Source organism: Nelumbo nucifera, chromosome 6 (genome assembly GCF_055504915.1).
Source record: "Nelumbo nucifera cultivar China Antique chromosome 6, China Antique-T2T, whole genome shotgun sequence".
Taxonomy (NCBI): domain Eukaryota; kingdom Viridiplantae; phylum Streptophyta; class Magnoliopsida; order Proteales; family Nelumbonaceae; genus Nelumbo; species Nelumbo nucifera.
This window is the reverse complement of record NC_142654.1, coordinates 9619098-9643841: the sequence shown is the minus strand read 5'-3', so window position 1 is coordinate 9643841 and position 24744 is coordinate 9619098. Positions and strand designations below refer to the sequence as shown.

General features: G+C 38.5%; 1 protein-coding gene across 3 annotated transcripts; it reads left to right on the top strand.

The window, feature by feature from the left end:
• The first annotated feature begins 935 nt into the window (after positions 1-935).
• Positions 936-24492, top strand: LOC104587206 (cactus-binding carboxy-terminal, cactin). Of its 3 annotated transcripts, XR_016077311.1 has the most exons (14): positions 936-1333; positions 1456-1547; positions 12113-12212; positions 16763-16834; positions 17012-17074; positions 17271-17411; positions 19680-19775; positions 22105-22389; positions 22478-22613; positions 22702-22847; positions 23167-23343; positions 23439-23705; positions 23818-23998; positions 24256-24492. XR_016077311.1 is itself a non-coding variant. In XM_010244723.3 (13 exons), exons 1-13 carry the CDS (start codon positions 1154-1156, stop codon positions 23935-23937), a joined length of 1875 nt encoding a protein of 624 aa, XP_010243025.1. In that variant the 5' UTR covers positions 936-1153; the 3' UTR covers positions 23938-24222. The 3 variants fall into 3 exon arrangements, 2 of the variants coding, with proteins under 2 accessions (XP_010243025.1, XP_088745756.1); XM_010244723.3 differs by lacking the exon at positions 24256-24492 and having other exon boundaries at positions 23818-24222; XM_088889630.1 differs by lacking the exons at positions 12113-12212; positions 16763-16834; positions 17012-17074; ... (7 more) ...; positions 23818-23998; positions 24256-24492 and adding an exon at positions 7082-8976 and having other exon boundaries at positions 1039-1333.
• The last annotated feature ends 252 nt before the right edge of the window (positions 24493-24744 follow it).

Genomic DNA, 24744 nt, shown 5'->3' with positions numbered 1-24744 from the left:
TTTCTCTGCTGTATTCGTAGAAGATTCAATATCCACTATCAGTATTTAGGTGGCTGGAAGAGAGATGTATAACATTAACAGTCTTTAAAAGATACACGCAAAGTGTCAATCGGTACCTCTGTTTTATTCCATTTGATTTTCAGTTAACACTAAAGCGACGAGATATTTGAGATTTTCTCTTCTGGTTTCGTTTTAGCTGCTGAAGGAGCACTCTCTTCATCACTTACACCTGGGGGAAATTGAAAGCTGGTTAAAAAAGCATTGGGTGCACATCTGAAATTTGAATTTTCTGCATAACTAGCCTTATTTTCGTGTGTGTGTGTCTGTAGGTTGGTTTTGATTTTAGGGGATGGTTGATAAAGAAAATTAAATGATATTTGAGGGTTATTTGTGTCTTTTTATATGCCACTTAACAACAGGTGCCGAATTATCAAGTACTAAAATGTCTTTTAAAGTTAAGGGACCGAATTGTCAGTCCAGCCAAAGTACAGGGTGGTCATAAAGAATTTTCTCTTTATTTTAGTATTTTTTTTTCATTTCCATTTGTTATTGGTTTAGTTAATATCAATTGCATATTGTGTTTGTTGAAATTCTAAATTTTAAGAGAAGCTTCAATGTTTTTTAAGCAAAATATTTCTATTTTATAGAAGCTTTTAAATGTGTATTTTAGTAAATTAACTTCTTCCACCACTTAAGGTCTTTGTCTGAATTTGAAAATTCAGGAGTCTTTGTTGTAAATAAAAGTTCATAGGGTAATTGTCACTAATATATAATTTACCCTCAAAATTATGATGCTTTTAGGGAATTCAAATCAACCCCACAAGACTGCGCCCCACAACTTCCCACAGCACAACCCCGTCCTCCTCGCTACTCTTTGATTGGAATCTACTCCCCTTTAAGAAACGTATTTAAACTGTTGTGTGTGTCCCACCCACGGACAACGGAATCGCCAGAAGATTCGCTGAGTCACTGCTCCCGTTTCCATTTCCTAAATCCGAATAGCCGAATATAAGTGTCCATTCCCCATTCGGGGAAACTCTCCAACCGCCGTCGGCGGGGGCCCTCTCGCTCGTCGCAACTTTAATTCGCCGGCTGAGTTCAGTATTCTGTGCAATCTCTAGGGTTAATTGTGAAGTTTAGCTAAAGAGGGTTGATGGGGAGGCATGGAAGCAGTCGTAGTAGTAGTAGTAGGAAGAAGAGGAGGTCGAGTGACTCGGACTCGGAGTCTTCTGAAAGCAGCTATGAACATGATCGGCGTAATAAGAAGAGGTCTTCACGAGAGATTACAGAGGAAGAAATCACCGAGTACTTGGCGAAGAAAGCACAGAGGAAAGTATGTCTCTCTTTTTCCATTTGTATTTCAGGCTTTGGGTTCTTTATTTGTCTCTGATTATTTTCTAGGGTTCTTTGTGTTAATTCCCTCCCCCCCCCCTTTCTTTCTCTTTTGATTTTTAGGCATTGAGAGTTGCGAAGAAACTGAAGTCGCAGACAGTTTCTGGTTACTCCAATGACTCGAATCCCTTCGGCGATTCCAATCTCAATGAGAAGTAAGTATTTCTCCATTGATGAATTCGCCCCTTTGTGGCCGTAAATATGTTCACTGTTAAGCAATGGCAAGCATTTATTTCTACTTTGGTTCTCTTGTATTGTTTCTTCCATGAAGAGGAGAATTCGTTTGTCAGTTGCATTTGGTTTTATCTATGATTTGCAATTGATTTTGCATTCATTAGTTTGGTCGAGTTTATATTTGGTTGGAGTGTCGGTGCCTTGTGTTTGTTGTAAAGTAATCCTCTTCTGCTATCATCTGAGTGTTTCATAAGAGATACAACACATACATATGTGTGAGCCCTAGTAACTATTTTTGATAGTGTAAAACTCAAGTTGGTGAGTCAGATGCTTATTTTGAAGAATTCCCTAGGACTTAGATAAGCTGGCCCCATGTATGGGTGGGTGGTTCTTCCTTGAAGAAATTCAGCTGAAGAAGAAGCCATTGGATGAAAAGATCAACCACTGGTTCAAGTGTGTTCTTTAAATATTATTACCTAGTCAGCAAGGTTCAAAGTATATACGCTCGATATGCAATTCTTGTCTATCAGACGTTTCAAATGGCCTTTAAACATAGGTAAAAAATTAACTAGAATTTTATGAATTGGGTCAGGACAGTATACCAAAGGTATTGACCCTTAAAAGTGGCCAGGTGCCCTAATTATGTGTATTTAACGTTTTCTATCCATACAATGCGGGGTGTATCATATCAATGCTTTGAACCTTGCTACTCGGTATTCTGGTTGAGATGGAATGAAGTTTTGCAGGGCAGGCTACCTTGCTTGTTTTTTGGAAGGTTCCATAATTTTACTCTTTTTAGGTGTCTTTATCCATGGTCGGGAATGAATTCCTTTCTTTTGCATTTCTTCTGGTACAATAAGGTGTATGACATTCCATTGAACCTCTTAACCAAGTTGTCATTGTTATCATTAACAGCAACAGCCTTATAGTATGCAGTGTTTAATACAGGACTTACGTGTCTCCATTTTGCTCCAACTGGGGCTATTATCTTCTTCCAAAGGACATTTCTGGAGCCTTTCTTACTGCATACATTCAATCCTCCTTGTTATCCTTATCCCTCATTGTTTCAGTCAATGACCTTCATTTCATTAGACTAGACCTTCTCAGTTAACTTTATCTTAACCATCATCTCTTTGTGCTACCTTTAATCTTCCTCAAATGCATTTATTTATTTAATTTTAATCCTGTTAGTCTCACCATAATTCCAACTCAATATCCTCATCCTGGCTAGAATCATCTAAAGGATGCTTTGTTCCTCGGTTTGAAAACAATAATAATCTCCACCATAAAACATCATTATTTAAAAAAAAGCAACTATACTGTTTCTGTTCAATTAAATTGGTATTTGTAGGTTGAAGATTATTGAAAAAGAATGTTCTTGAGAAGGAAATCAAACAAAAAAAATGAAAGAAAAAAAGTGAGAGTAGGTATGCAAACGGGTTGAATCAAATTTGGATAGGGTTATATCCGAATTCAATTTGTTAGGAAATACAAGATGTTCAAATTCGATTCAAATCCGATGGATCTAAAAAATCTTTAGATTTGAATTCGATTTGATCAAGTTACGGATATCCAAATGAGACCCGATTAGATTATCACCAAACAAAATGAAAGTTTAAAGAGGATTCTTACATCCTATTCATTGAAAGTTGCAAAATAATAAGACTCAAAATTTAAAATTGGTTGTTGGTCTGACATTTGACATCCCATTTTGTCAATTTAAGGCTTGAGAATTGAAACAAGAAGATAAAGAAAAAATGAATAAGAGTGAAATTGAGAGAAGTCCAAAACTTGAGATCTGATTGGCATTTGAGATGAGATTTGATTCTATTTGAAACAGGAAGAAGAAAGAAGAAATACCTGACATTTGGGACCGATGGTGCTGCTAACTACACAATGTTGTTCAACTAATGGTGGCTAGTTTGGGTGGTAAGATGATGGATGATATTAGAGGTGTAATGTGGGCCATGTTGGGCTACAGTAAATGTTGTAATTGAACATTACTGGGATCCTGAGTTCAGCAACAGAGTCTTGTTGGTAGCAGATCCAGACTCTGTCATGAATAGGGCCCTTCTGTTTAAATGGTTAAGGCAGGCAGTATTGGCTTGAAAATTATTACTTATCGAGGAAAATTAAAAGTGCCAGCTGTGGCGTTTGTTTGGATTTCTCAATCTATGTTTAGTCAAGCTCTGAGTGCCCCAACTCATGGAGTTGTTTGGGATCAATATGTTGGATTGCCAAATTTAGAAAGTTTCAAAGTTTTGGGCTGTTGATGAAGCATGTGAGTGATACATGTGAAAATATACTATAAATACTGTTAGTTTAAAATAATTATGGATTGATTATTTTAACAATAAATTTAGTTTTATGTATTATGATCTTTAAGTGGTCTTAGGCATCTTGGGACAACAGGTGGAGGATTGGGGGCAGGGGGAATGATTGGAGATGTACAAGGGCTGCTATTTGTTGGACAGTTTGGGAGGAAAGGAATCAAAGAATTTTCTCTGAAAAGGAAAGGTGTAGAGCGTCCATCATTGAAACCATGACTATTAGGGTGGTTCATCGGGTGAAGTCCTTAGAATTATTTGAGGGCATATCTTCAGATGATCTGTTCAAGAATTGGAAGGTAGTGGCTAATTCAGCTCCCCTCAAGTCTGTGACATGTCCACTTTGGTCCCCACCAGATGTTGGTTCACTAAATTGAATTTTGATGGTAACAACGAAGGTAATCTAGGTTCCTCAGGGATAAGAGTAGTTTTCATGGATGAAGAGGGAAAGTTATTGCCCTTTACTTGGTTCCCATTTGGGGTAGGTGATTCACTTAGAGCTGGGGTTTTGGCGGCAATGGAAGGGATTAAAAGATCAAAGGAGTTGAATATCAGAAAGCTGATTGTGGTAGGTGACTCTAAATTGGTTATAGGATGGCTGCAAAAGGAGGAGAATGTGTAGAGAACACTGATGTGGGCCCCACTGTGTTCGTAGGACAGTATGTGTAATTATTTGTTTTAGTCATGGTAGTGTCAGTTGGTGGTCAGTTTGTTATTTCAGTTGTTATTTATTTTAGTTTTTTATTTGCTTTATTTGTCATGTAAGTACTAAGGGCAGATCTGTCCTTTTCTCTATGTACTGAACATAACCTATAAATACTAAGAGAGTGGCGGCGGCAGATCAGTTAGAATCTATCCCTCCTTTCAAACCCTTGTGTTCTCCAGTTCTTCTCCTCTCCTTTCTTCCTTCCTCTTACTTTTCTTCTACTTTTCTTAATCTGAAATCTATTAGGGTTCAAGGCCGATCGCAGTCTTGATCGTCTACTTGGTATCAGAGCCTATCTAGGGTTCTCATGTGTGTCTAGTCCAGCCGACCACATGAGAACCCTCTAGGGCTGGAAGCTTATGAAGAAGTATTCGTTGGCTGATTCTTGGAGATTACCAGAAGAGTTTAGTAGCTGTTGAAGATTTGCCACGGCTTGCAGAGTGTTGGTAATCAGGAAGAATTAGAGAAGGCTAGGGTTCAGGCAACCCTAGAAGGTAGCGAACAACATTCTTTGGGTAAGTTTTATTTATTTTCAGAGACTGCTATCAGTCGAGATAGGTTGGACCTATCTAGAAGGAGCGACCGAACTGCTTTAGGGTTTTCTCTCTATTCTAGGGTTTGACATTAACCTTGCGGCAAACCGGACTGTTGGGCCGAACCCTCTTTATCTTCTTGGAAAGTGCTTGTTTTAGGGTTTTCTCTCAGAGGTGATCAGTTTTAGGGTTTCACATTGACCCTACGACAAGTCCTAATTGTACGGACTGCTTGGAAAGTGCGGCTGAGCACTTATTTCAGACCTACGATTAAAACCCTAATTCTGCTCCAGCATCTCAGATTGCTCTCTAAGCTAGTTTTAGACCTATTTTTTGGCTTTGAGCTCTTTTAGGGGGTAAAAAACTTGTACGGATTGCTTGGTATTGTGATTGCCGATTGGTTTCAGATCAGATTTATACTGGTTTCATGCATATACTGTGATTGCCGCTTGGTTTCAGATCAGACCTGCACTAGTTCATGCATATACCGTGATTACAGATTGGTTTCAGATCAGACCTGCATTGATTCCATACTGATTTCTGATTGTGATCGACTGTCCAAGTGCTGTTTTCTGGTGTAGTGACCCTAACAGTTCATAATTACTGATTCTTGACCAAAGATGGAGTTTAAAAATCAGGGAGAAGGTAGTTTTGGGAACAACAATTATGATAGTATATCTGAAATTGGGTTTCAGATTACAACTGTGAGATTTGACGGGTCAAACTACTTGGAATGGGCCCAATCAACCATGATGGCTATTGGAGGAAGGGGAAAACTGAGTTACCTCTTGGGAGATGTGAAAGAACCTTCCAAGGAGGACCCAATGTACACCAAGTGGGTTCAAGAGAATTACATGGTTATGGCATGGCTGTGTAATTCTATGCAGCCACATATCAGCAGAAATTACTTGTGGGCAAAGATAGCCAAGGAGATATGGGATGTTGTGAAAGAAACCTATTCCCAACCCCTTAATGTTGCCAGAGCCTATGAACTGAAGTGTGAAGTGAATAGTCTTAAACAAGGAGAGAAACCAGTTTATGTCTACTTCTCTAGAGACCCTTGAGTGGGAGAGTCCCAAAGATGCACAGACTCACAGAAAGCAAGTCGAGACAAATAGGGTGTTTGAATTTCTGGCCGGCCTGAATTCAGAATATGACATTGTGATGCAACAGATACTGACCAGAGATAGGGTGACCCTCTCTCAAGCATACTCCCTGGTGCATAGTGAAGAGACCAGGAGGAAAGTCATGATGCAACCTCAACCCCTTTCCCTAGCCCTAACAGCTGTTAAACCTAAGTCAGGGGGTGATCCAGAAAGGGATAGGAAGAAGGAAGATAAACGGGACTTGGTATGTGAACATTGCAAGAAACCCAAGCACACAAAAGATACTTGTTGGAAGCTACATCCTCATTTGGTCCCAGCAAAACTAAGAAATAAGAAGGGTAATGCTCATGTGGCGGTGAACACTGATTCAGCATCCTCGTCAGGCACAAAAGCACACCCCTAGAGACCTTAGCCGCGGTTCGGGCTGCCCTAATACAGTTAGAAAAGGAAGTTGGGAGTTCAGCTCAGCCATCTCAGTCACCATCAGCCCCTGCCACATCTTCATTTGCACATTCAGGTACTCGAGCCTCAGCTTACCATGCTTCAGCTCCAGGTAATACTGAACATTGTTGGGTAATAGGTTCAGGTGCATACGACCATATGACTAGCTTGCCATCATTGCTCACTACTTATCACTTGTCCTCCGGTAGAGATAGAGTATCCATTGTTGATGGCTCTCTTGTTCCCATTTCGGGCAAGGGTGACATCAAGTTATCGGATACTATTTCTTTATCTTCTGTCTTGCATGTTCCTAAGCTTGATACTAACCTGCTTTCAGTTAGTAGTATTACCAAACATATGAACTGTTCAATAACCTTTTTCCCTGACCGATGTGTTTTTCAGGACTTGGAGACGAGGAAGGTGATTGGGACTGGCCGTGAGACGAATGGGATCTATCTGCTCGGAGAGAGTCCTTGTTGGGAAGAGCTAGTGGATAAGAAGTCATTTGTTTCTCAGTTTGTGAGTTCGGTTATGCTTTGGCATAATCGGTTAGGTCATTTATCTTTCCGGTCCTTGAAGAGTCTGTTTCCTACTTTATTTGAGTCTGTTGAATTGTCAAAGTTGAGATGTGAGAGTTGTGAGTTTGCCAAACATTGTAGAACATCTTATTCTTTGAGTAATAAAAGGAGTAATTATTCTTTTGATATTGTGCATATTGATGTTTGGGGGCCATATCACATCCCTTCTATGGGTGGGTACAGATATTTTCTGTTGTTTGTTGATGACCATACCTGGTTTTCTTGGGTCTATCTTATGCGTTCTCGAGATGAGGTTCCTGCTCTGACCCAAAACTTCCATAAGATGATTCTAACTCAGTTTGGGGCCAAAATCAAAGATTTTAGATCTGATAATGCAAATGAATACTTTGCTAAGCCATTGACCTCTTATCTCCTTAGCCATGGAGTTTTTCACCAGAGCACCTGCCCTCATACACCACAGCAGAACGGGGTTGCCGAAAGGAAGAATAGGCACATCTTGGAGGTGGCTAGAAGCATTATGTTTACCTCCAATGTACCTATTCGCTTCTGGGGTGATGCTATCCTCACGACAGTAAATCTCATTAATCGGGTTTCTTCCCGGGTTCTTGGTATGAAAACCCCTTTTTCCCTCCTATACCCAAACGAGGAGTTGTTTACCGTTCCCCTTAAAACCTTTGTTTGTACCTGTTTCGTTCAACTTCTTGGGCCCCATCATTCCAAGTTTGAACCTAAGGCCTCCAAATGCATTTTCCTCGGTTATGCACAAACTCAAAAGGGTTATTGCTGCTATGATGCTGTTTTAGGGAAGAAGTTTGTCTCCATGAATGTCACCTTCTTTGAGGAGACACCCTATTATCCTAGGGTTTCTCCTCAGGGGGAGAGCAGTGAGAGTGGGATTTTGAGTCTCTTTCCTCAGGGGGAGCGCAGTGGGAGTGGGGCTGTTTCTTTACCTATTCCATTGGGTGATGAAGGCTGTAGTGGTGAGGGTGGTCAGAGGGATCAGGAGTTCAGAGTCTATCACAGGCGAAGGCAGGTTGATCACAGTCATCGGCAGTCCAGGCCAGCTCCAGTTCCTTCTGCGGCTCCAGATCCAAGTATTATAGTCCTAGAGCCCACTGAGACACCTTCCACTGTTGCCACTTCCCCTCCTGTGGATGACCTTGATCTCTCTTTTGACGTCCGTAAAGGGAAACGACATTGCACCACATCTACAGCTCACTGCATTTTACAGTTTTTATCCTATGATCGCCTATCTCCCTCTTACCGGTCCTATCTCACTTCCATTGCCAATGTCCCTATTCCAAGAACAGTGCAAGCCTTATCAGTTCCAGAGTGGAAAGATGCAATGCAAGTCGAAATGGATGCCCTGTTGAAAAATAATACTTGGGCATTAGTTGACCTACCCAAAGGAAAGAAACCGGTTGGATGTAGATGGGTATTTACTGTGAAGCATAATGCTGATGACTCCATTCGAAAGGTACAAAGCCCGACTGGTTGCAAAGGGGTTCACCCAGACTTATGGCATAGACTACTTGGAGACCTTTGCCCCAGTAGCCAAGATGACCACCATCCGAGTTCTGTTATCCCTTGCAGCAAGTCATTCTTGGCCCTTGTTCCAGATGGATGTTAAAAATGCTTTTCTGAATGGAGACTTATAGGAAGAGGTCTACATGCAGTTGCCTCCTGGATTCTATGATATAGAGACAAGTAAGAAGGTTTGCCGACTGAACAAGGCATTGTATGGTTTGAAGCAGTCACCTAGAGCCTGGTTTGATAGATTCGGACTAGCCCTTGGAAAATTCGGTTATGTACAGGCCCAGTCAGATCATACACTGTTCATTAAGAGGGTGGACTCCTCTCTGACCTTGCTTGCTGTATATGTGGATGATATTGTAGTGACAGGAAATAATAGTAGTGAGATTGAGTCCCTCAAACAGCTCCTTCATCAAGAGTTTGAGGTGAAAGATCTTGGTACACTACGGTATTTTTTGGGTATTGAGGTTGCTAGATCTAAACAGGGGATCTTTATCTCTCAGAGAAAATATATTCTAGATCTGTTGGCAAAAACTGGAAAGTTAGGTGCTAAGCCTGCTGATACACCCATTAAACAGAATCACAAGATTAGTGCAGAGGGCGGGGAGCTTCTTGAAGACAAAGTTATGTTCCAACGGTTGGTTGGAAAGCTCCTATATCTCTGTCTCACTCGGCCAGATATCAGTTATGCAGTTAGTGTTGTCAGCCAGTACATGCATTCCCCTAGAACTACTCATCTTCTTGCGGCAGAGAGAATATTAGCATACTTGAAGAGATGCCCGGGTAGAGGTATACTGTTCAAGAACAATAATCACATGAAGGTGGAGGTCTATACAGATGCCGATTGGGCTGGGAGTGCTAATGACAGGAGGTCTACCTCTAGATATTGTGCCCTTGTGGGAGGTAACTTTGTCTCTTGGAGGAATAAGAAGCAGAGTGTTGTTTCCCGCTCTAGTGCTGAAGCGGAATATAGGTCAATGGCTAACGGAGTGGCTGAAATTCTATGGTTGACATCACTACTTGAAGAGTTGGGTATTGATTATGAGAAGCCCTTGATGCTGTATTGTGATAATCAGGCGGCTATTAATATAGTCCACAATCCAGTGCAGCATGACAGAACTAAACATATTGAAGTTGATCGACATTTTGTGCGAGAGAGGGTCTCATCACAAGAAGTGTGTCTCCCGTATATCACATCCAACATGCAGCTCGCGGATATCCTCACCAAGGCTGTATCAAGGAAGAAGTTAGAGGCAGACCTATCCAAGTTGGGAATGATAAATATCTACTCCCAACTTGAGGGAGAGTGTAGAGAAAACTGATGTGGGCCCCACAGCTGTGGTCCCCACTGTGTTCGTAGGACAGTATGTGTAATTATTTGTTTCAGTCATGGTAGTGTCAGTTGGTGGTCAGTTTGTTATTTGCTTTATTTGTCATGTAAAGTACTAAGGGCAGTCTGTCATTTTCTCTATGTACTGAACATAACCTATAAATACTAAGAGAGTGGTGGCGGCAGATCAGTTAGAATCTGTCCCTCCTTTCAAACCCTTGTGTTCTCCAGTTCTTCTCTTCTCCTTTCTTCCTTCCTCTTACTTTTATTCTACTTTTCTTAATCTGAAATCTATTAGGGTTCAAGGCTGATCGCAGTCTTGATCGTCTACTGAATGGAATATGGAATTTTGCCAATGAAAAAGAAGTTTAAGCGGTTGACCAGGGACTTGGAGATAGAACTACAGTGGGTAAAGAGGACTGCTAATTGTTTTGCAGATACACTTGCAAAGCTATTGATAGAAAAAAGATGCACTTGCAAAACAAGGGCTGGGAAGGGAAATTTTGTTTTGGGATTTGTTGTAATTGAACATTTACTTGGGGAGGGTTAAGCGAGTTTACTTCTCCCTGTGTCCTTTTATGTATCTGTTTCTAATCTTTAATTAAAGTCCAGTTATTGATAAAAAAATGATGCCAGAGAAAGTGAGTAAGAGGGGCTGATGCATGGTCAAGTGGTCATTAGGTACTTCTTTGCAGGCCAACTCCTAAAGAGCTCCAAAGGTTGGCATGATCCCCTTTTAATTGTTCTGGGCACTACGGTCAAGCTTCATTTTTTGGGTGTGTACATCTAGTTATCCCCTATAATACACAAGTTCCTTGGCATCAAGTTTTATCTTGCTAAGGAGGGATAAGGTGAGTGGCCTGTATTTTCCTTCTTCTCTGCTGGGCAAGGTATCTCTTGGACATTCTTTATATTTTATATAATTTACAAGGTGCTAGTTGTGCCCTTGGTTATGTTTTTATGGGAAGTTGGGAACGCAAGTTTTTTTTTTTTTTTTTCCTCATATTATATGATTGTGTGTATGCAGACATGATTGGACCTAAGAATTGAGATGGATAGTGTCCCTAGGCCAGACTCCAGAGAGCGTGAGAGGTTTTGCATTATCGATGCCATGGATAACTGGGGTTCCAATCTGGCAACAAGATGTTCTTCCTTCAAGATCATCAAAGGCCCTCACATTCCTAGACATCATTGTTGAAAATCAAGGATCTAAGAATTGATTGTGTGTATGCAGACATGATTGGACCTAAGAATTGAGATGGATAGTGTCCCTAGGCCAGACTCCAGAGAGCGTGAGAGGTTTTGCATTATCGATGCCATGGATAACTGGGGTTCCAATCTGGCAACAAGATGTTCTTCCTTCAAGATCATCAAAGGCCCTCACATTCCTAGACATCATTGTTGAAAATCAAGGATCTAATAGAATGTATTTTGGTGACACATGCACTCAAGCACAAATACATATATTGATTGATCTATTGACAATATATTTTCTAGGCACCTCTCTCATAGCATCCAATTGGTTTCTGGCTTCCCAATTGTAATATCTTTTTCCTGAGTACCATGGTCAACTAATGCTATGACACAGGCTTTCCAAGGATGGAGGTTTAAGTGACAATTAGATTGTGAGTCAAATTTTTCTGAGCAACCTCTTTCTTTATTTGCCCTTTCATGGCCATCCCTTTGATCTCCTTCTTTGTATCCTTCTTGCTCCTTCTCTGATAATGTTTTTGTTATCAACAAAAAGGAAGAAAGTACTTTCATTGTGACAAAGGAGAACCTATATGTGATTCTTCTGTTTCGAACTCTCTTTGTTATTTCTCACTTTTCAAATTGCATTTAGTTTTGTTTGCAATTTGGAATATCTGGTTTTCTTAATTTTGTATTTTTTAGGAGTTCATTTTTTTTATATATAGATCATATGTTACAAATGGATGAAATTAATGACTTAACAAGCTTAACATGATAAACTAACAAAAATAGTTGTTTTGTTGTTTATATTTTATTCTGATATGTTCATTGTGTATGTAGGTTTGTGTGGCGAAAGAAGATTGAACGTGATGTTGCACAAGGTGTACCGCTTGAAACGTTTTCGGTCAAAGCTGAGAAAAAGAGACAGAAAGAAAGGATGGTAAGAAATTTATATTGTGATTAAGTGCTTGATGATCGGTTACATTGAAATATTGAATAACTTGATTTCCTGACCAGGGATAAATTGATCATACTTAATCTTTATTAATTTCTTATGGGCTTATATCAACAGTTCAGATTTTAGAGAAAATTTTGTCAAAATCATATAAAATTCCCTTGGCTTGGATCCAAATGTCAAGTATTTAGTAAATAGTCATACAAAACACATCTTTTAATAGTAACATTTTCAAGTTATCCATCAAAAGAAAAAAATGTAGCAGGCCCCATATAATTGGGACAAGGTTTAGTTGAGTAAGAGGAATCTTTCTTTATGTTTTTTTGGAAAAAAAGTGAGGTAGCTTTTATTAATAGAACAAAGTACAACAGGCCCCCAAGGAAAATGCCCTTGGCCAGGCACAAGCAAAATTACAACTCCCACAGATGGGGCGTATCAGTTTGTATCATTGAGCGTTTTGTTTTTAGTTTTTTTTTTTTCCCGAACCTGTTCGGGGGGGGGGGGGGGGTTTAAGGCCTCTCTACCCCCTAAAGCAGGTCAAACCCCGAAACCTATCCAAAAAGGGCATATTGGGGGGTCACTGATACGGACCTATCTGCTGCAAAATTTTGAACCTTTCCCACAGTTTTCTGGTCCTCAACAAAGCTACTAGATTACGCTGCTGAAGACCCTTAGCCGCAGAGATCAAGGACACCAGAGATGGGGAGAACAACAAGGGCAGAAATTATTTGGGCAGTGTGGGAAGAGAGAAATAACAGAATTTTCCAAGGGCAAGAAAAACAGCACATGAACTCATAGAAGGGATCACCATTGGCTGAAATCATTGGACCTTTTCAAGGACTTCTCCGTAGGTGATATGGTTAGCGGTTGGAGCACAGTAGCAAGCTCTTCCTGCTCATCTATAACTCTTTAAGAGGATTGGTCCCCTCCTTACTTTGTGGTGTAAAGTTGAATTTTGACGGCAGCTTTGTAGGTAATCCTGGCCCCTCTGGAATTGGGGGTGTCTTTAGAGATGGGGAAGGAAGAGTCCTGGCCCTGTTTTCTGGCCTGATAGGCTTGGGGACTCTCTTAGAGCTAAAGTTTTGGCACTCTTAGGGGCTCAAATTGGCTAAACAACTGAGTTTTCAACAATTGGATGTGGAGGGAGATTCAGAATTGGTAGTAGGTCGGATGCAAACAAACAGTTTGGGCACTTGGTCCCTTGGACAGCCTGTAAGGGAAATTATGCACCTAATGGGGGAGCCTGAAGTACACTTTAAATGGACTAGGAGGTCAGCCAATGCAATGGCCGATACCTTAGCGAAGCAAGGAGTTAGTAGGGAAAATCTTTTCTGGGCATGTTCATAAACTGTTTGTGTTAAGGGGTCACCTTGCCTATGAAGGTGGCAGTTGTTCTGGTTTTCCTTAAAATTAAATGAAAGTTATTGTTTCTCATAAATAAATGCATATATTAGCGGAGCAATCACAATAGTTGTTCATGCAGATTTGTGACACCCCTATGGTTGAGTTGATTGCACAGCATCCCTTGGCCTGAGGAGGTGCAGGTTCAAACCCGCAGATAGGCAGGCTTTTTGCATTATGCCTGTGGGCTCTGCATGCACTTTCTCACTTACTGACTGACTAGGTCTAGTGTATAGCACCTGTCCCCCGTGGGGGCCAAAGGGACATTAGAATATGCACACACACAAAGAGAAAAAGATATGTAGAGAGGAAATATGTGTAGTTAAGTTTCAAAGTCATATTGGGAATAAGTCCAATTTATATTTTATATTTGCTATTTTTCTCCCTCCTGACAGAAGCAAGCTCTGTTGAGATTAGAGAATTACATCATAAAGTTCTGTCAAGCAAGGGCATGCATAAATTTTCAAGTATTTCGCTGTTGATCAGAGCCAGATGGCTCTGTTGTCTTTTCTTTTTGTCATTATTTAATCATTATGATTCTTTGATGCAGTGGGGCTAGAACAAACTATCACCAGACAGAAATGAGAGAGTAAGAGAGAGTATTGAGAGAGAGAGGGTATTGAGAGAGAGAGGGAGGAGAAGGGGTGGAGAAAGAGAAATGAGAGAGAAATCCCAAGGAATCACTCTGAGAGGTCCTAGAATCACTCTAGGGTTTGTAGGAACCACTCCATTCAGCAAGAGAGCTCTTAAGAAATCTTCATTCATTCATTAGCTTCAAAAGGAAGAGAATACATCTATTTATATAGAGTGACTTGTGGCCCGGAATACTGTTCACCATAATTACAAAAATGCCACTCTTTGTCTTGTGCATCAAGAAACGCAATAACTTTCTATCTACTAATGCAAGTAAACTGAAAATTGAAAGATAAGCCCTACTAAACTAGAGGAGCAAGATGTTATAGCCCAGGCCCCACACAGGACTAGTTAAAATGACAAAAATACCCATATTTCCAAATATACAAAAAATTTAAAAAAATTCCATATTTGATTCTTTAGCTCTTGGATTATTCTCCCCTGGTTCAAAAAAACTCGTCCTCGAGTTTTGAAGATCTTGAGGATGAAACATTGATGTACCTCAATGACAAAATGAGTAGTAATTCCCATAACTACTTCAACATACTTGGACTGTAGAGTAGATGTCACACACAAAGCTATAAATGGATCTTGAAAGCAATATATGTATGAAATACTGCCTTCCATAACCTTAGTTGTTAAATAATCAATAACATTAGCTTCTTGACCACTTACATCACCAATTAGCCTATCTTGTGGTGAATCTTCCCCTTGCTTATCACTATGAATTTTCACATCCAAAATCTCAATTGCAGCATTTGGAACTTTTCCTTCAATCTCTAGTTGAGAAATCTCCATCTCTATGTGTCCAGCTCCCCTTGGTTCTTCAGCAAAATCTTGAACTTCTGCCATTATTGATGTTGGTGGAACTTGTACTATGTCAACTTGTAATTCTTGAATTGAATCCAGTTGAACTTGTAAGGTAAAGTCATGACTTACTTCCTTACTAACATCTACTACAACCAACACATTTGCATCTTGCCCCACTTCTATCTCTTCTTGATCATTAACCTCAAGTTGACCATGGGTGTTGGAAGTTCCTTCTTCAACCATTCTAATCTTTTCTTGGCCTACACTCTTTTGATCTTCAATGTTTACAACTTCTATAGGTTGAAATTCTTCATTCACAACTTTATCTCTAGGATGGGCATCAACATGCAAGAAATCATCTTCTTTATCTTCAACTTTGTACTTTCTTTTCATTGGCTTCAAATTCTTTGTTGTAATCAACTGCTTCTTCTCTATCTTAAGAGCCAATTCAAATGCATGATCTAAGTCATAAATTTGAATTGTAGACAATTCATTCTTGATATCATCCCTTAGTCCATTCATGAAATGAATTGGTTTGTGCCTTTCACTTTCTGTAATGTCACATCTAATATTATAATTCATTAAACTTATGCATATATTGAACTACAGATAGCATACCTTGCTTGAAATTAGTCAACTCCACATATAGATCATCATGGAAGTATTGTGGAATGTACTTTTCTTGCAAATGCATCTTCATCTTTGCCCATGTGGTAATAGGAAATTCACCTCTATTTTCTAGTTGTTGCTCAAGAGTTCTCCACCATACTTTAGCAATACCCGCGAGCTTCATGTGTGCAAATCTAAATCTTTGTTTTTCAGACATATCATGCCAATCGAAATATTCTTCTAGTATAGCAATCCAATTAAAGAATGCTTGTCTGTCTTCATCTCCTTTGAAATTAGTCACTTCCCTTTCTCTTCTAACATTCTTGAAAACCTTACTCCTATAACCAACATTACTAGAACTACTTTCTTCCACCAAGTTCTCAAGTAAATCAACCATAGACCCTTCATATGGTTCAAAAACCCTATCATCATTGATTATAGGCCCATGAGATTGTTTAAATGATACTCTAGGCCCATAGAATCAGTCACTTTGTGAGAACATGGTGACTAACCACTAGCTCTGATACCAAAACTAATGTAGTAGGGCTGGAACAAACTAACACAAGACAGAAAGAGAGAGGAGAAAGGGTAGAGAAAGAGAAAAGAGAGAGAAATCCCAAGGAATCACTCCAAGGGGTCCTAGAATCACTCTAGGGTTTGTAGGAATCACTCCATACAGCAAGAGAACTCTTAAGAAATCTTCTTTCATTCATTCATTAGCTTCAAGAGGAAGAGAATACATCTATTTATATAGAGTGACTTGTGGCCCGGAATACTGTTCACCGTAATTACAAAAATGCCACTCCTTGTCTTGTGCATCAAGAAACACAATAACTTTCTATCTACTAATGCAAATAAACTGAAAATTGAAAGATAAGCCCTACTAAACTAGAGGAAGAAGATGTTATAGCCCAGACCCCACACAGGACTAGTTAAAATGACGAAAATACCCATACTGTCCAAATATACAAAAAAAATACAAAAAATTTAGGAAAATTCCATATTTGATTCTTCCGCTCCTGCATTATTCCTGACCTTTAATAATAAACTCTACAACACTTACATTCATATTCTTGGTGCAGGCAGAGATCGAAAAGGTGAAAAAGAGGAGGGAGGAAAGGGCAATTGAAAAGGCACAACATGAGGAGGAAATGGTTAGTTCAATTTTTAACATTTTGTATTATTGTTGTTCCCATCAAGGATAAAGTTTAACAAGGAACTATGCAAAGCACAAGTTAGTTTATGGTTCCTTTTTCTCTTTTCTCTGTTGTATATAGAGTTATAGACAAATACAGGTTACTATGGGAAAATTACCTTTGTTGATTTTGCAGGCAATGTTGGCAAGGGAACGGGCTAGGGCTGAGTTCCAAGACTGGGAAAAGAAAGAAGAAGAGGTATGGAGCAGATTCATTGCATCACTCATTTTCCTGCCATTGCTTCATTTGAAGTAATTATGTATCTATTTTTGTCTTGGAGTTATGATGGTTTCTGTTTTAGCATTTTGTTGATGTAATTATGATATATAGTCCTTAATTCTCTTGCATCCTTGAATATTCCAATCCTTTAGTTGCTAACATATTTAATCTACAGTTCCATTTTGATCAAAGCAAAATCAGGTCAGAGATTAGACTGCGTGAGGGGCGTACAAAGCCTATTGATATTCTATCCAAGAACCTTAATGGATCGGATGATTTTGACGTTGAAATAAATGAACCTTACATGGTCTTCAAGGTAAATATGTCATATTCATTGAATTCCATTTTGTTCCATTTAGTATGCTAGTACTATATAATTTTCTGATATTTGAGAGTAGAGATTCTCTTCAGGAAAAGAGAAAGGTAATTCACAAAGGAAGATATGAATGAATCATTTGTTTTTTATCAGTATGTCATTGCTTCTCCTGTCATATTATGGTTACATGCCAATAACATGGCATAACAAGGGAGAGATTAATAGGATATCAACCGTGTAATTAGAATGAGATGGTTGAAATGGACAGGTGGTGATGGAATTGGGAGGCATTTTTAGGGATGAGGAAGGTCATATAGTGGCCATATTTTCAGGTCCAATTAGAGTAGGAGATTCTCTAAGAGCTGAGATAATGGTTGTCATGAAGGTGTACAAAGGGCAAGGATGATGAACTTCAACAAGCTAATTGTTGAAGGAAATTAAAAAATGGTGGAGTGGCTGCAGAATGGAGAGGGAGCTCTTTGGCAGTACAAAAATGTATTAAAAAAATAGATGGATGGCTAGAGAGATGGATGTAAGTTTTCAATGGGTACAAAGAACAGAAAACAGATGGCCGATGCATTAACCAGACAAAGGGTGGGGAGAGATCAAATTTTCTGGGCACAATTGTAAGAAAAGAATGAATGGGAGACAAAAGGTTTTTTTTTAATCTCCAATGGATGGATGTATGTATACTCGTACATTAAATTACTATTAATAAAATGGTTGGTTATTGATCAAAAGAAGAAATGGACAGGGCTGGAGAAATCACTTGGGCTAAAAGGAAAGTTTGTATAAAATGATAAGGCATGCAATATAATAGGGAGTGGGTTGTTGGACAGGTTGGAAAATATCACTTGGGCTAAAAGTCAAGAAAGAAACTACTTAATTAATTCTTGTTTCTTCTAAAATGAAACAGATTACTAATCAAGAGAGAGAAGCCAATCAAACACTTAATAAATAACTCCTTCAAACCTAGCAATGGGATGGTTTGACAATTTGAGAGATTCACAGCTCTATTACCCATCTGCAGTTCTACCAGATTCTTTGAAGAATATAACCTGAGAGAATTTAGAAAAAATAGCAACTAAACTTCAAGGCCGTATCCTTGAGAATGTGCAACATATAATTGAGAGGCACTTGGGAACGTCTTGGCATGGACATAGGGACTGGTTTCCATCAGAATCTGATTTTTTTTTTCATTTGTTTTGCAAGACCTTCAAGCACTATCAATAACAAATGAACATTTTATCAATTGTGGATAAAGAATGATATACAAGTGTGCCTTAGTACAGATATAGGCTAGCTCCCTGTTGCTCACACACTAAATTCCATACTTCTGTATAATCCATTCTGACCTTTAGATAAATCTCTCTCTAAATAAACAATCTCTTTGTGCTCTTTTACTGGCCAGTGCATAGGGGTGCTCATGGTCCAGTCTAGTTTGGTTCCAGACAATCTCAGACCAAACCAGAAAATTATGGTCTGAGAAATATTCAGACCAGAACAAAACATTTTAGTATAGAAACCAGACCAGATCAGGCCGCTTTATTATGGCCTGGTCCAGTTTCTAATACGGTTTGGGCTCCATTGGGCCTAACCAAATAGGAGCCCGTTTGGGAGGGCTTCTTCGATGATTGATCTGCATTGACAGAGCTGCTTCCAAGAAGTTACCTACAATAGCTTCATCAAAAGTCAATTTTTGGGTTCATGTAAGCCTATTTTTGACTTTCTGGGTTTCTTGGGTTATACAATGCCAAAAGCTGCTTCGTGAATGTCCTCCCAAACGGGCACAAAGCCCATATAACATACAACTTAGAGAGGAGTTAACCAGGTTAGGTGTTTAATGGTTAATCAGGTTTCAAATCTTATTATGAAGACCCATATAGAGCACCAGCTAGACTATTTGTTGGTCTCTGAACCCAAGTGAACATCATCCTTAATTTCCTTGCCAAGTATGTGTGATGAACTCTCCCCTATAGAGCATCAGATAGACTATTTGCTGCTCTCTGAATCCAAGTGAACATTATCCGTAATTGCCTTGCCAAGTGTCTAACTACTATCAAGCATTATTCATATGCATTGACTTGGTTTTAGCCTATAGTTTCTGCGAGATATTTCTCTTATCATACACTTAGACCATTCATTTTCTTCTTGTAAATGTGATGTATGCTTATGCTCTTTAGTTCTAAATCATGCCCACATTTTTTTCTTTTTGATGGCATTTATTCTGACCACTTGTGATATTAACATTTGAAATGCATACTACAGGGTTTGACAGTGAAAGAAATGGAAGAACTTCATGATGACATAAAAATGCATCTTGATCTGGACAGAGCAACACCAACACATATAGAGTTTTGGGAGGTATTTCCCCCCTCAGATACCCATAATCTCATATAAATATTGAATGGCCTATTGGTCTTACATTGTGCATAGGAGATTTTGCTCCGTTCATGGTAAAATCTTGGGCTGACAAGCGTGAGATGCAAATCCAAATCTGAGAGTGCCCAATTTCTGCTAAAAGTGCCGGAGGTTAGGTCCATTTCCAGTCCACCCTTCTCAAGATCCTGGATAGCCTGGACCACCATTGAGTAATTTAGATTTAAATTGAAATCCAACTTATCCAGTTAGGATTGGACCCAGATCAGTTCCATATATTATGAATTACTGACAAAATCAATTAAAAGTGTCTTCAAAATAAATTGTTAATTATACAATATACATATAGTAATACTATCATATCAAAACCGGATTTACTAATTAGATAAACAGATATTTTTGGGATCCATATGAGCTTGGATTTTGGAGAGGACTTCAGTTTGATAACCTTAGTTGTGCATAATAATATTTGTGTGGTCTCAAAATTGCAGTACTTGTTAGACCAGCAGATCAGCCAACTCTTTCACCAGGCTAGAAATGAATAGATCTCAATATTGTTTTGTGGAGTGACCCCCAGGAATATAATCTGTAACTTGTAAATTTTGTAAAAGTGAGATGTGTAGCAGGGCTAGGCTATTTGTGAAGGGGTGCTTGGCACAGCTACAGATTGCCCACCATTTTTAACAATAACCAAACACTGATGAATAGCATTAGTTATTGATAAAAAAATGCAGTACATGCTGTTTACATTTCTCTTTTTATTTGGAGCCTGCTGGAAAATTTTGCATGAACATACAGCTTGTCATTTTCTTAACCAGAATCTGTAATTCTGTGAAAAATTCAATACACACATATACATATTAACATATGTACTTTTTAATATGAATAGTATGTTTTTTGAAAATTTATTTTTTAGTTTGTTTCATTGTTGTAACCTTCTTTACCTAAATAAAATAATCCACTCATTTAATTGGCATACATCCTAGTTTATTCGTATGTACACAACAAGCTGACATTATTTGTAATTTCTTTATATTTTCAGATATGATTTATTTACATTTATATTCTTTTTAACATGATACTTTTTAAAAGTTTTTACATTTCATTTTTACAAGTATAACCTTTTCTACCTAAATAAAATAATAATTTTATAAATTTACATATATTCTAATATTTTTCTCAATACAACTAACCTAGATTCTAGAAATTTTCAAATGAATTTTTTTTTTGATGAATAAAGGAAAAAATGACTAAATGCCTCAGATCGGTTTCTTTTTTCACATAAAGTATTCATTCAAATGAAATTTTTTGTCATATACAATTTCTTTATTGGAACTAAATGGCTTGTAAGTAATTGAGAGTGGATAAAAAATGTTTAGAATTGTGTTCAATTTTATTATATTGATTCTTCTATTTTGTTTATTTTTATCAGAGAAAATCATAACTATTAATTTTAGTTTGTAAATTAAAAAAATGGGTCCCACTGTCACATGTCATGGGTGAACATGTGATTGGATAATGCTTTTCTCACGTGAGTGGAGATGTTGTTCTAACATGTACATTTAGTAAGAGAAAATAAAAGAGATATTTTTGGGTTAAGAAAGAGATTATGAGAGTTTTGATTTTAAGTTGTCTTGTTTTATCTATAACCAACTAAAATATCAAGTTTTCTTAAATTTTTGGGGAGTAATGAAGCCATATGCTGTAGCATCTTGTCGCAGTAACAAGGTGCTTGAGGTTAGGTGTTCTGCCTCACCTCAAGGCGTGTGCCTTAATGCATTGCCTATAGCTTTTTAAAACCATGCTTCAGTTTCAGCTCTTTCTCCATTTCTAAGTCCGTATACTTTTTTGTTTTTCTTAATATCTGTTTTTTTGGAAATGATGAGTACAAAATCATATTAATAATTAAAGTAAAATTTTGCAAGTATACTCCAGCTATAGATGTACAGGTCTGTAGGAAACCTGTCCTTTTAGGCCAAGGACTTGTCTAGACTTTTAGGTGCTCGAGGGTGGAGACCTTCTAACCTATATGGCTACATCGAATATCCTAGAACATTAAAGAAACTTATTTGAATGTCTTTCAACTCTGAATTGGTATGTAATTTGAATAATACCTTTAATTTATAGATATGAATAAAAAAAAAGAAACTTGTTTGATATCGTAGGTATTGCCTGAAATACTGCTTTGAATCATTGTACCATTGTCAGAAGGCGCTATTGCCCTATTTATTTACATCTTTCCAATTTTTGGCACATTCCCTTGCTGCCATAGTAACTTTAAATGCATGTATATGATAATCTTTTCTGTTTTCAGGCATTAATGGTGGTTTGTGACTGGGAGTTAGCTGAAGCTCGAAAAAGAGATGCACTAGATCGAGCTAGGGTCCGTGGAGAAGAACCACCTGCCGAGTTGCTTGCTGAAGAAAGGGGCTTACATTCAAGCATTGAAACTGATGTTCAGAGCCTTTTGCAAGGAAAAACTTCCAAGGAATTGGAAGCATTAAAGTCCCAGATTGAGTCACAAATGGATTCTGGTGCAGCCAAGGTGGTTGAATATTGGGAGGCTGTTCTGAAACGTCTCACAATATACAAGGCAAAGGTACATAGTTGTGCACATTTTTGAATGGTTTGGTTGCTAATTCGCAACTTCTGATTGAGAACTTACAGGTTAATTGCTAAAATTACAGGCTCGTCTGAAGGAGATTCACAGTGATCTATTGCGTAAACATCTACAACGACTAGAGCAACCTGTGGGAAGTGAAGATAACTTGGAAAGTGATCATGATTCAAAGCCTAGAGAGGATATTGAGCTTGCTGTTGAAGGTATGGACTCTCAGCTATGGCCCATATTCTTTAAATTTTGAGAAGCCCTTTTTTGAGCGCTCTAGCTGATATTTTTCTCTTTATATAGATGATGTCCAACCCTACTCTCCTGAGCCTATACTGAATGAAGAAACTAGTGAGCAAGAAAAGGAGCCTGGTTCATTTTCACCCGAGTTGTTGCATGGTGATGAGAATGAGGAAGCAATTGACCCTGAGGAGGACAAGGCCGAGCTGGTAATCTATATAATGGCTTTCTTCTATTAAAGTTCAGCCTTCAAAAAAAGATCGTGTTGCAGTCAACTGTTGCAAAACTAATTTTTTACACCTAGCAGTGTACTAAATCTGATGATATACTTTTGCAGTTGCATTACTGTGGAAAGATAACTCTGACTAGATAAATAGTGTGGCCAAGGAACAAAATCCTAGCCCATGGTTGAGACAGAGAGACCCACACTAAAAAGCTTTGTGGCTCAGTCCTCGAATGGCCACACCATTTATATCGTGCATCTTTAGGACTCCTTATATTGTATATAACTTGGGATTATTTCAACAGGAACGTAAACGTGTTGCTGTTTTAGAAGAACAGAAAAGGCGGATTCAAGAAGTAATGGCATCAAAGCCAGCTCCTGCAGAAGATAACATGGAACTGAAAGCCATGAAAGCTATGGGAGCTATGGAGGAAGGAGATGCAGTATTTGGGTCTGGTGCTGAAGTGAACCTGGATTCACAGGTGTGACTTTAACTCAACTATTTAAACTTGTTGCATCACTTGGTAATCATCTCCTTCCTATTTGGCAAGTTCACCATCTCAACATGGACACACAGGTATATTGGTGGCACGACAAGTATCGCCCAAGAAAACCCAAGTATTTCAATCGTGTTCATACCGGGTACGAGTGGAATAAATACAACCAGACTCACTATGACCATGACAACCCACCTCCAAAGATCGTGCAGGGCTACAAGTTCAATATTTTCTATCCAGACCTTGTTGACAAAACCAAAGCTCCAGTATATACCATTGAAAAGGATGGAAATAGTAGTGAGACGTGCATCATAAGATTTCATGCAGGACCTCCCTACGAGGACATTGTAAGTTATACGCTTTACCCGTTAATTGCAGCAATGTGCTTGAGTTTCCATTTGAATTAAATTTGTTATCAATGTGCTGTGAACTGATTTATTGTAACCAACCACATTATAGGCATTTCGGATTGTGAATAAAGAATGGGAGTACTCCCACAAGAAGGGTTTCAAGTGCACATTTGAACGTGGTATACTGCATGTTTATTTCAACTTCAAACGGTATCGTTATCGGCGGTGAAATCTGCTTCATGGTTTTCCTCTTTAAACAGCACAATGTCAAAGAAGCCCCACGACAAATGGTATATATATTTCCTCCTGCCTACACTGCGGGAGGTTTCTTGATCTATTTGCATCTACCGAGTACTGAACCAAAATGGTTAAAGGCGTTGAAGATGTACTTTATAGTTTATTCTTCATAGGTTCAGTGTAACAATATATGTTCTTTTTATCAAAAAAATTTTAGAATGATGATAATTGTTCGAAAGTAAGCTTGCAATGCATTGCCTTTTTAGTTTTAAATAAAGCAGAGTTGAATTTATTGGAAATTCTTTTTCAGCTCATTCCACCGGGGGGGAGAGAGAGAGAGAGAGAATAATGTGTTGGTTTCCAACCTTCTAGCATGGAGAAATGCAGACAGCACTCGAGGACTATTGCAACAATCTAAAGCCCATATGGAGTAATGTGTTCAGGTATCAGCGTATCACTAGAATTGTGATACATTCCTCCATTTTGTCACTGTTTTCAACTGTACAAACTCTAAAAAAAGCAAATGATTGTCTATTATGCATCTTTGTAATAGTTCCTTTCCATTTTGCAATAATAATAATAATAATAATAATAAAGAAATTCAGAATCTGCATAATCCAACACGAACCCGAATGACAAGCGTCATTCCCGTAATAGCTGGGTCCGGATGTAGTAGGCACGTTAGGTAAGCACAATGAGTGAGTACCTAATAACTGTTTGACACCTGTCCCAGTTAATGCACCTTTCTTCTATACGTTTTTGTTCCGTTAGGAATTATCTATTATTTTATTATTTGTGT

Bases quoted from the DNA above. Each gene is read 5' to 3' on its own strand.
- LOC104587206 (XM_010244723.3), top strand. From the start codon at position 1,154: ATGGGGAGGCATGGAAGCAGTCGTAGTAGTAGTAGTAGGAAGAAGAGG. The intron at 22,390-22,477 runs GTACATAGTTGT...CTAAAATTACAG, and splicing joins TCACAATATACAAGGCAAAG to GCTCGTCTGAAGGAGATTCA. The intron at 23,706-23,817 runs GTAAGTTATACG...ACCACATTATAG, and splicing joins GACCTCCCTACGAGGACATT to GCATTTCGGATTGTGAATAA.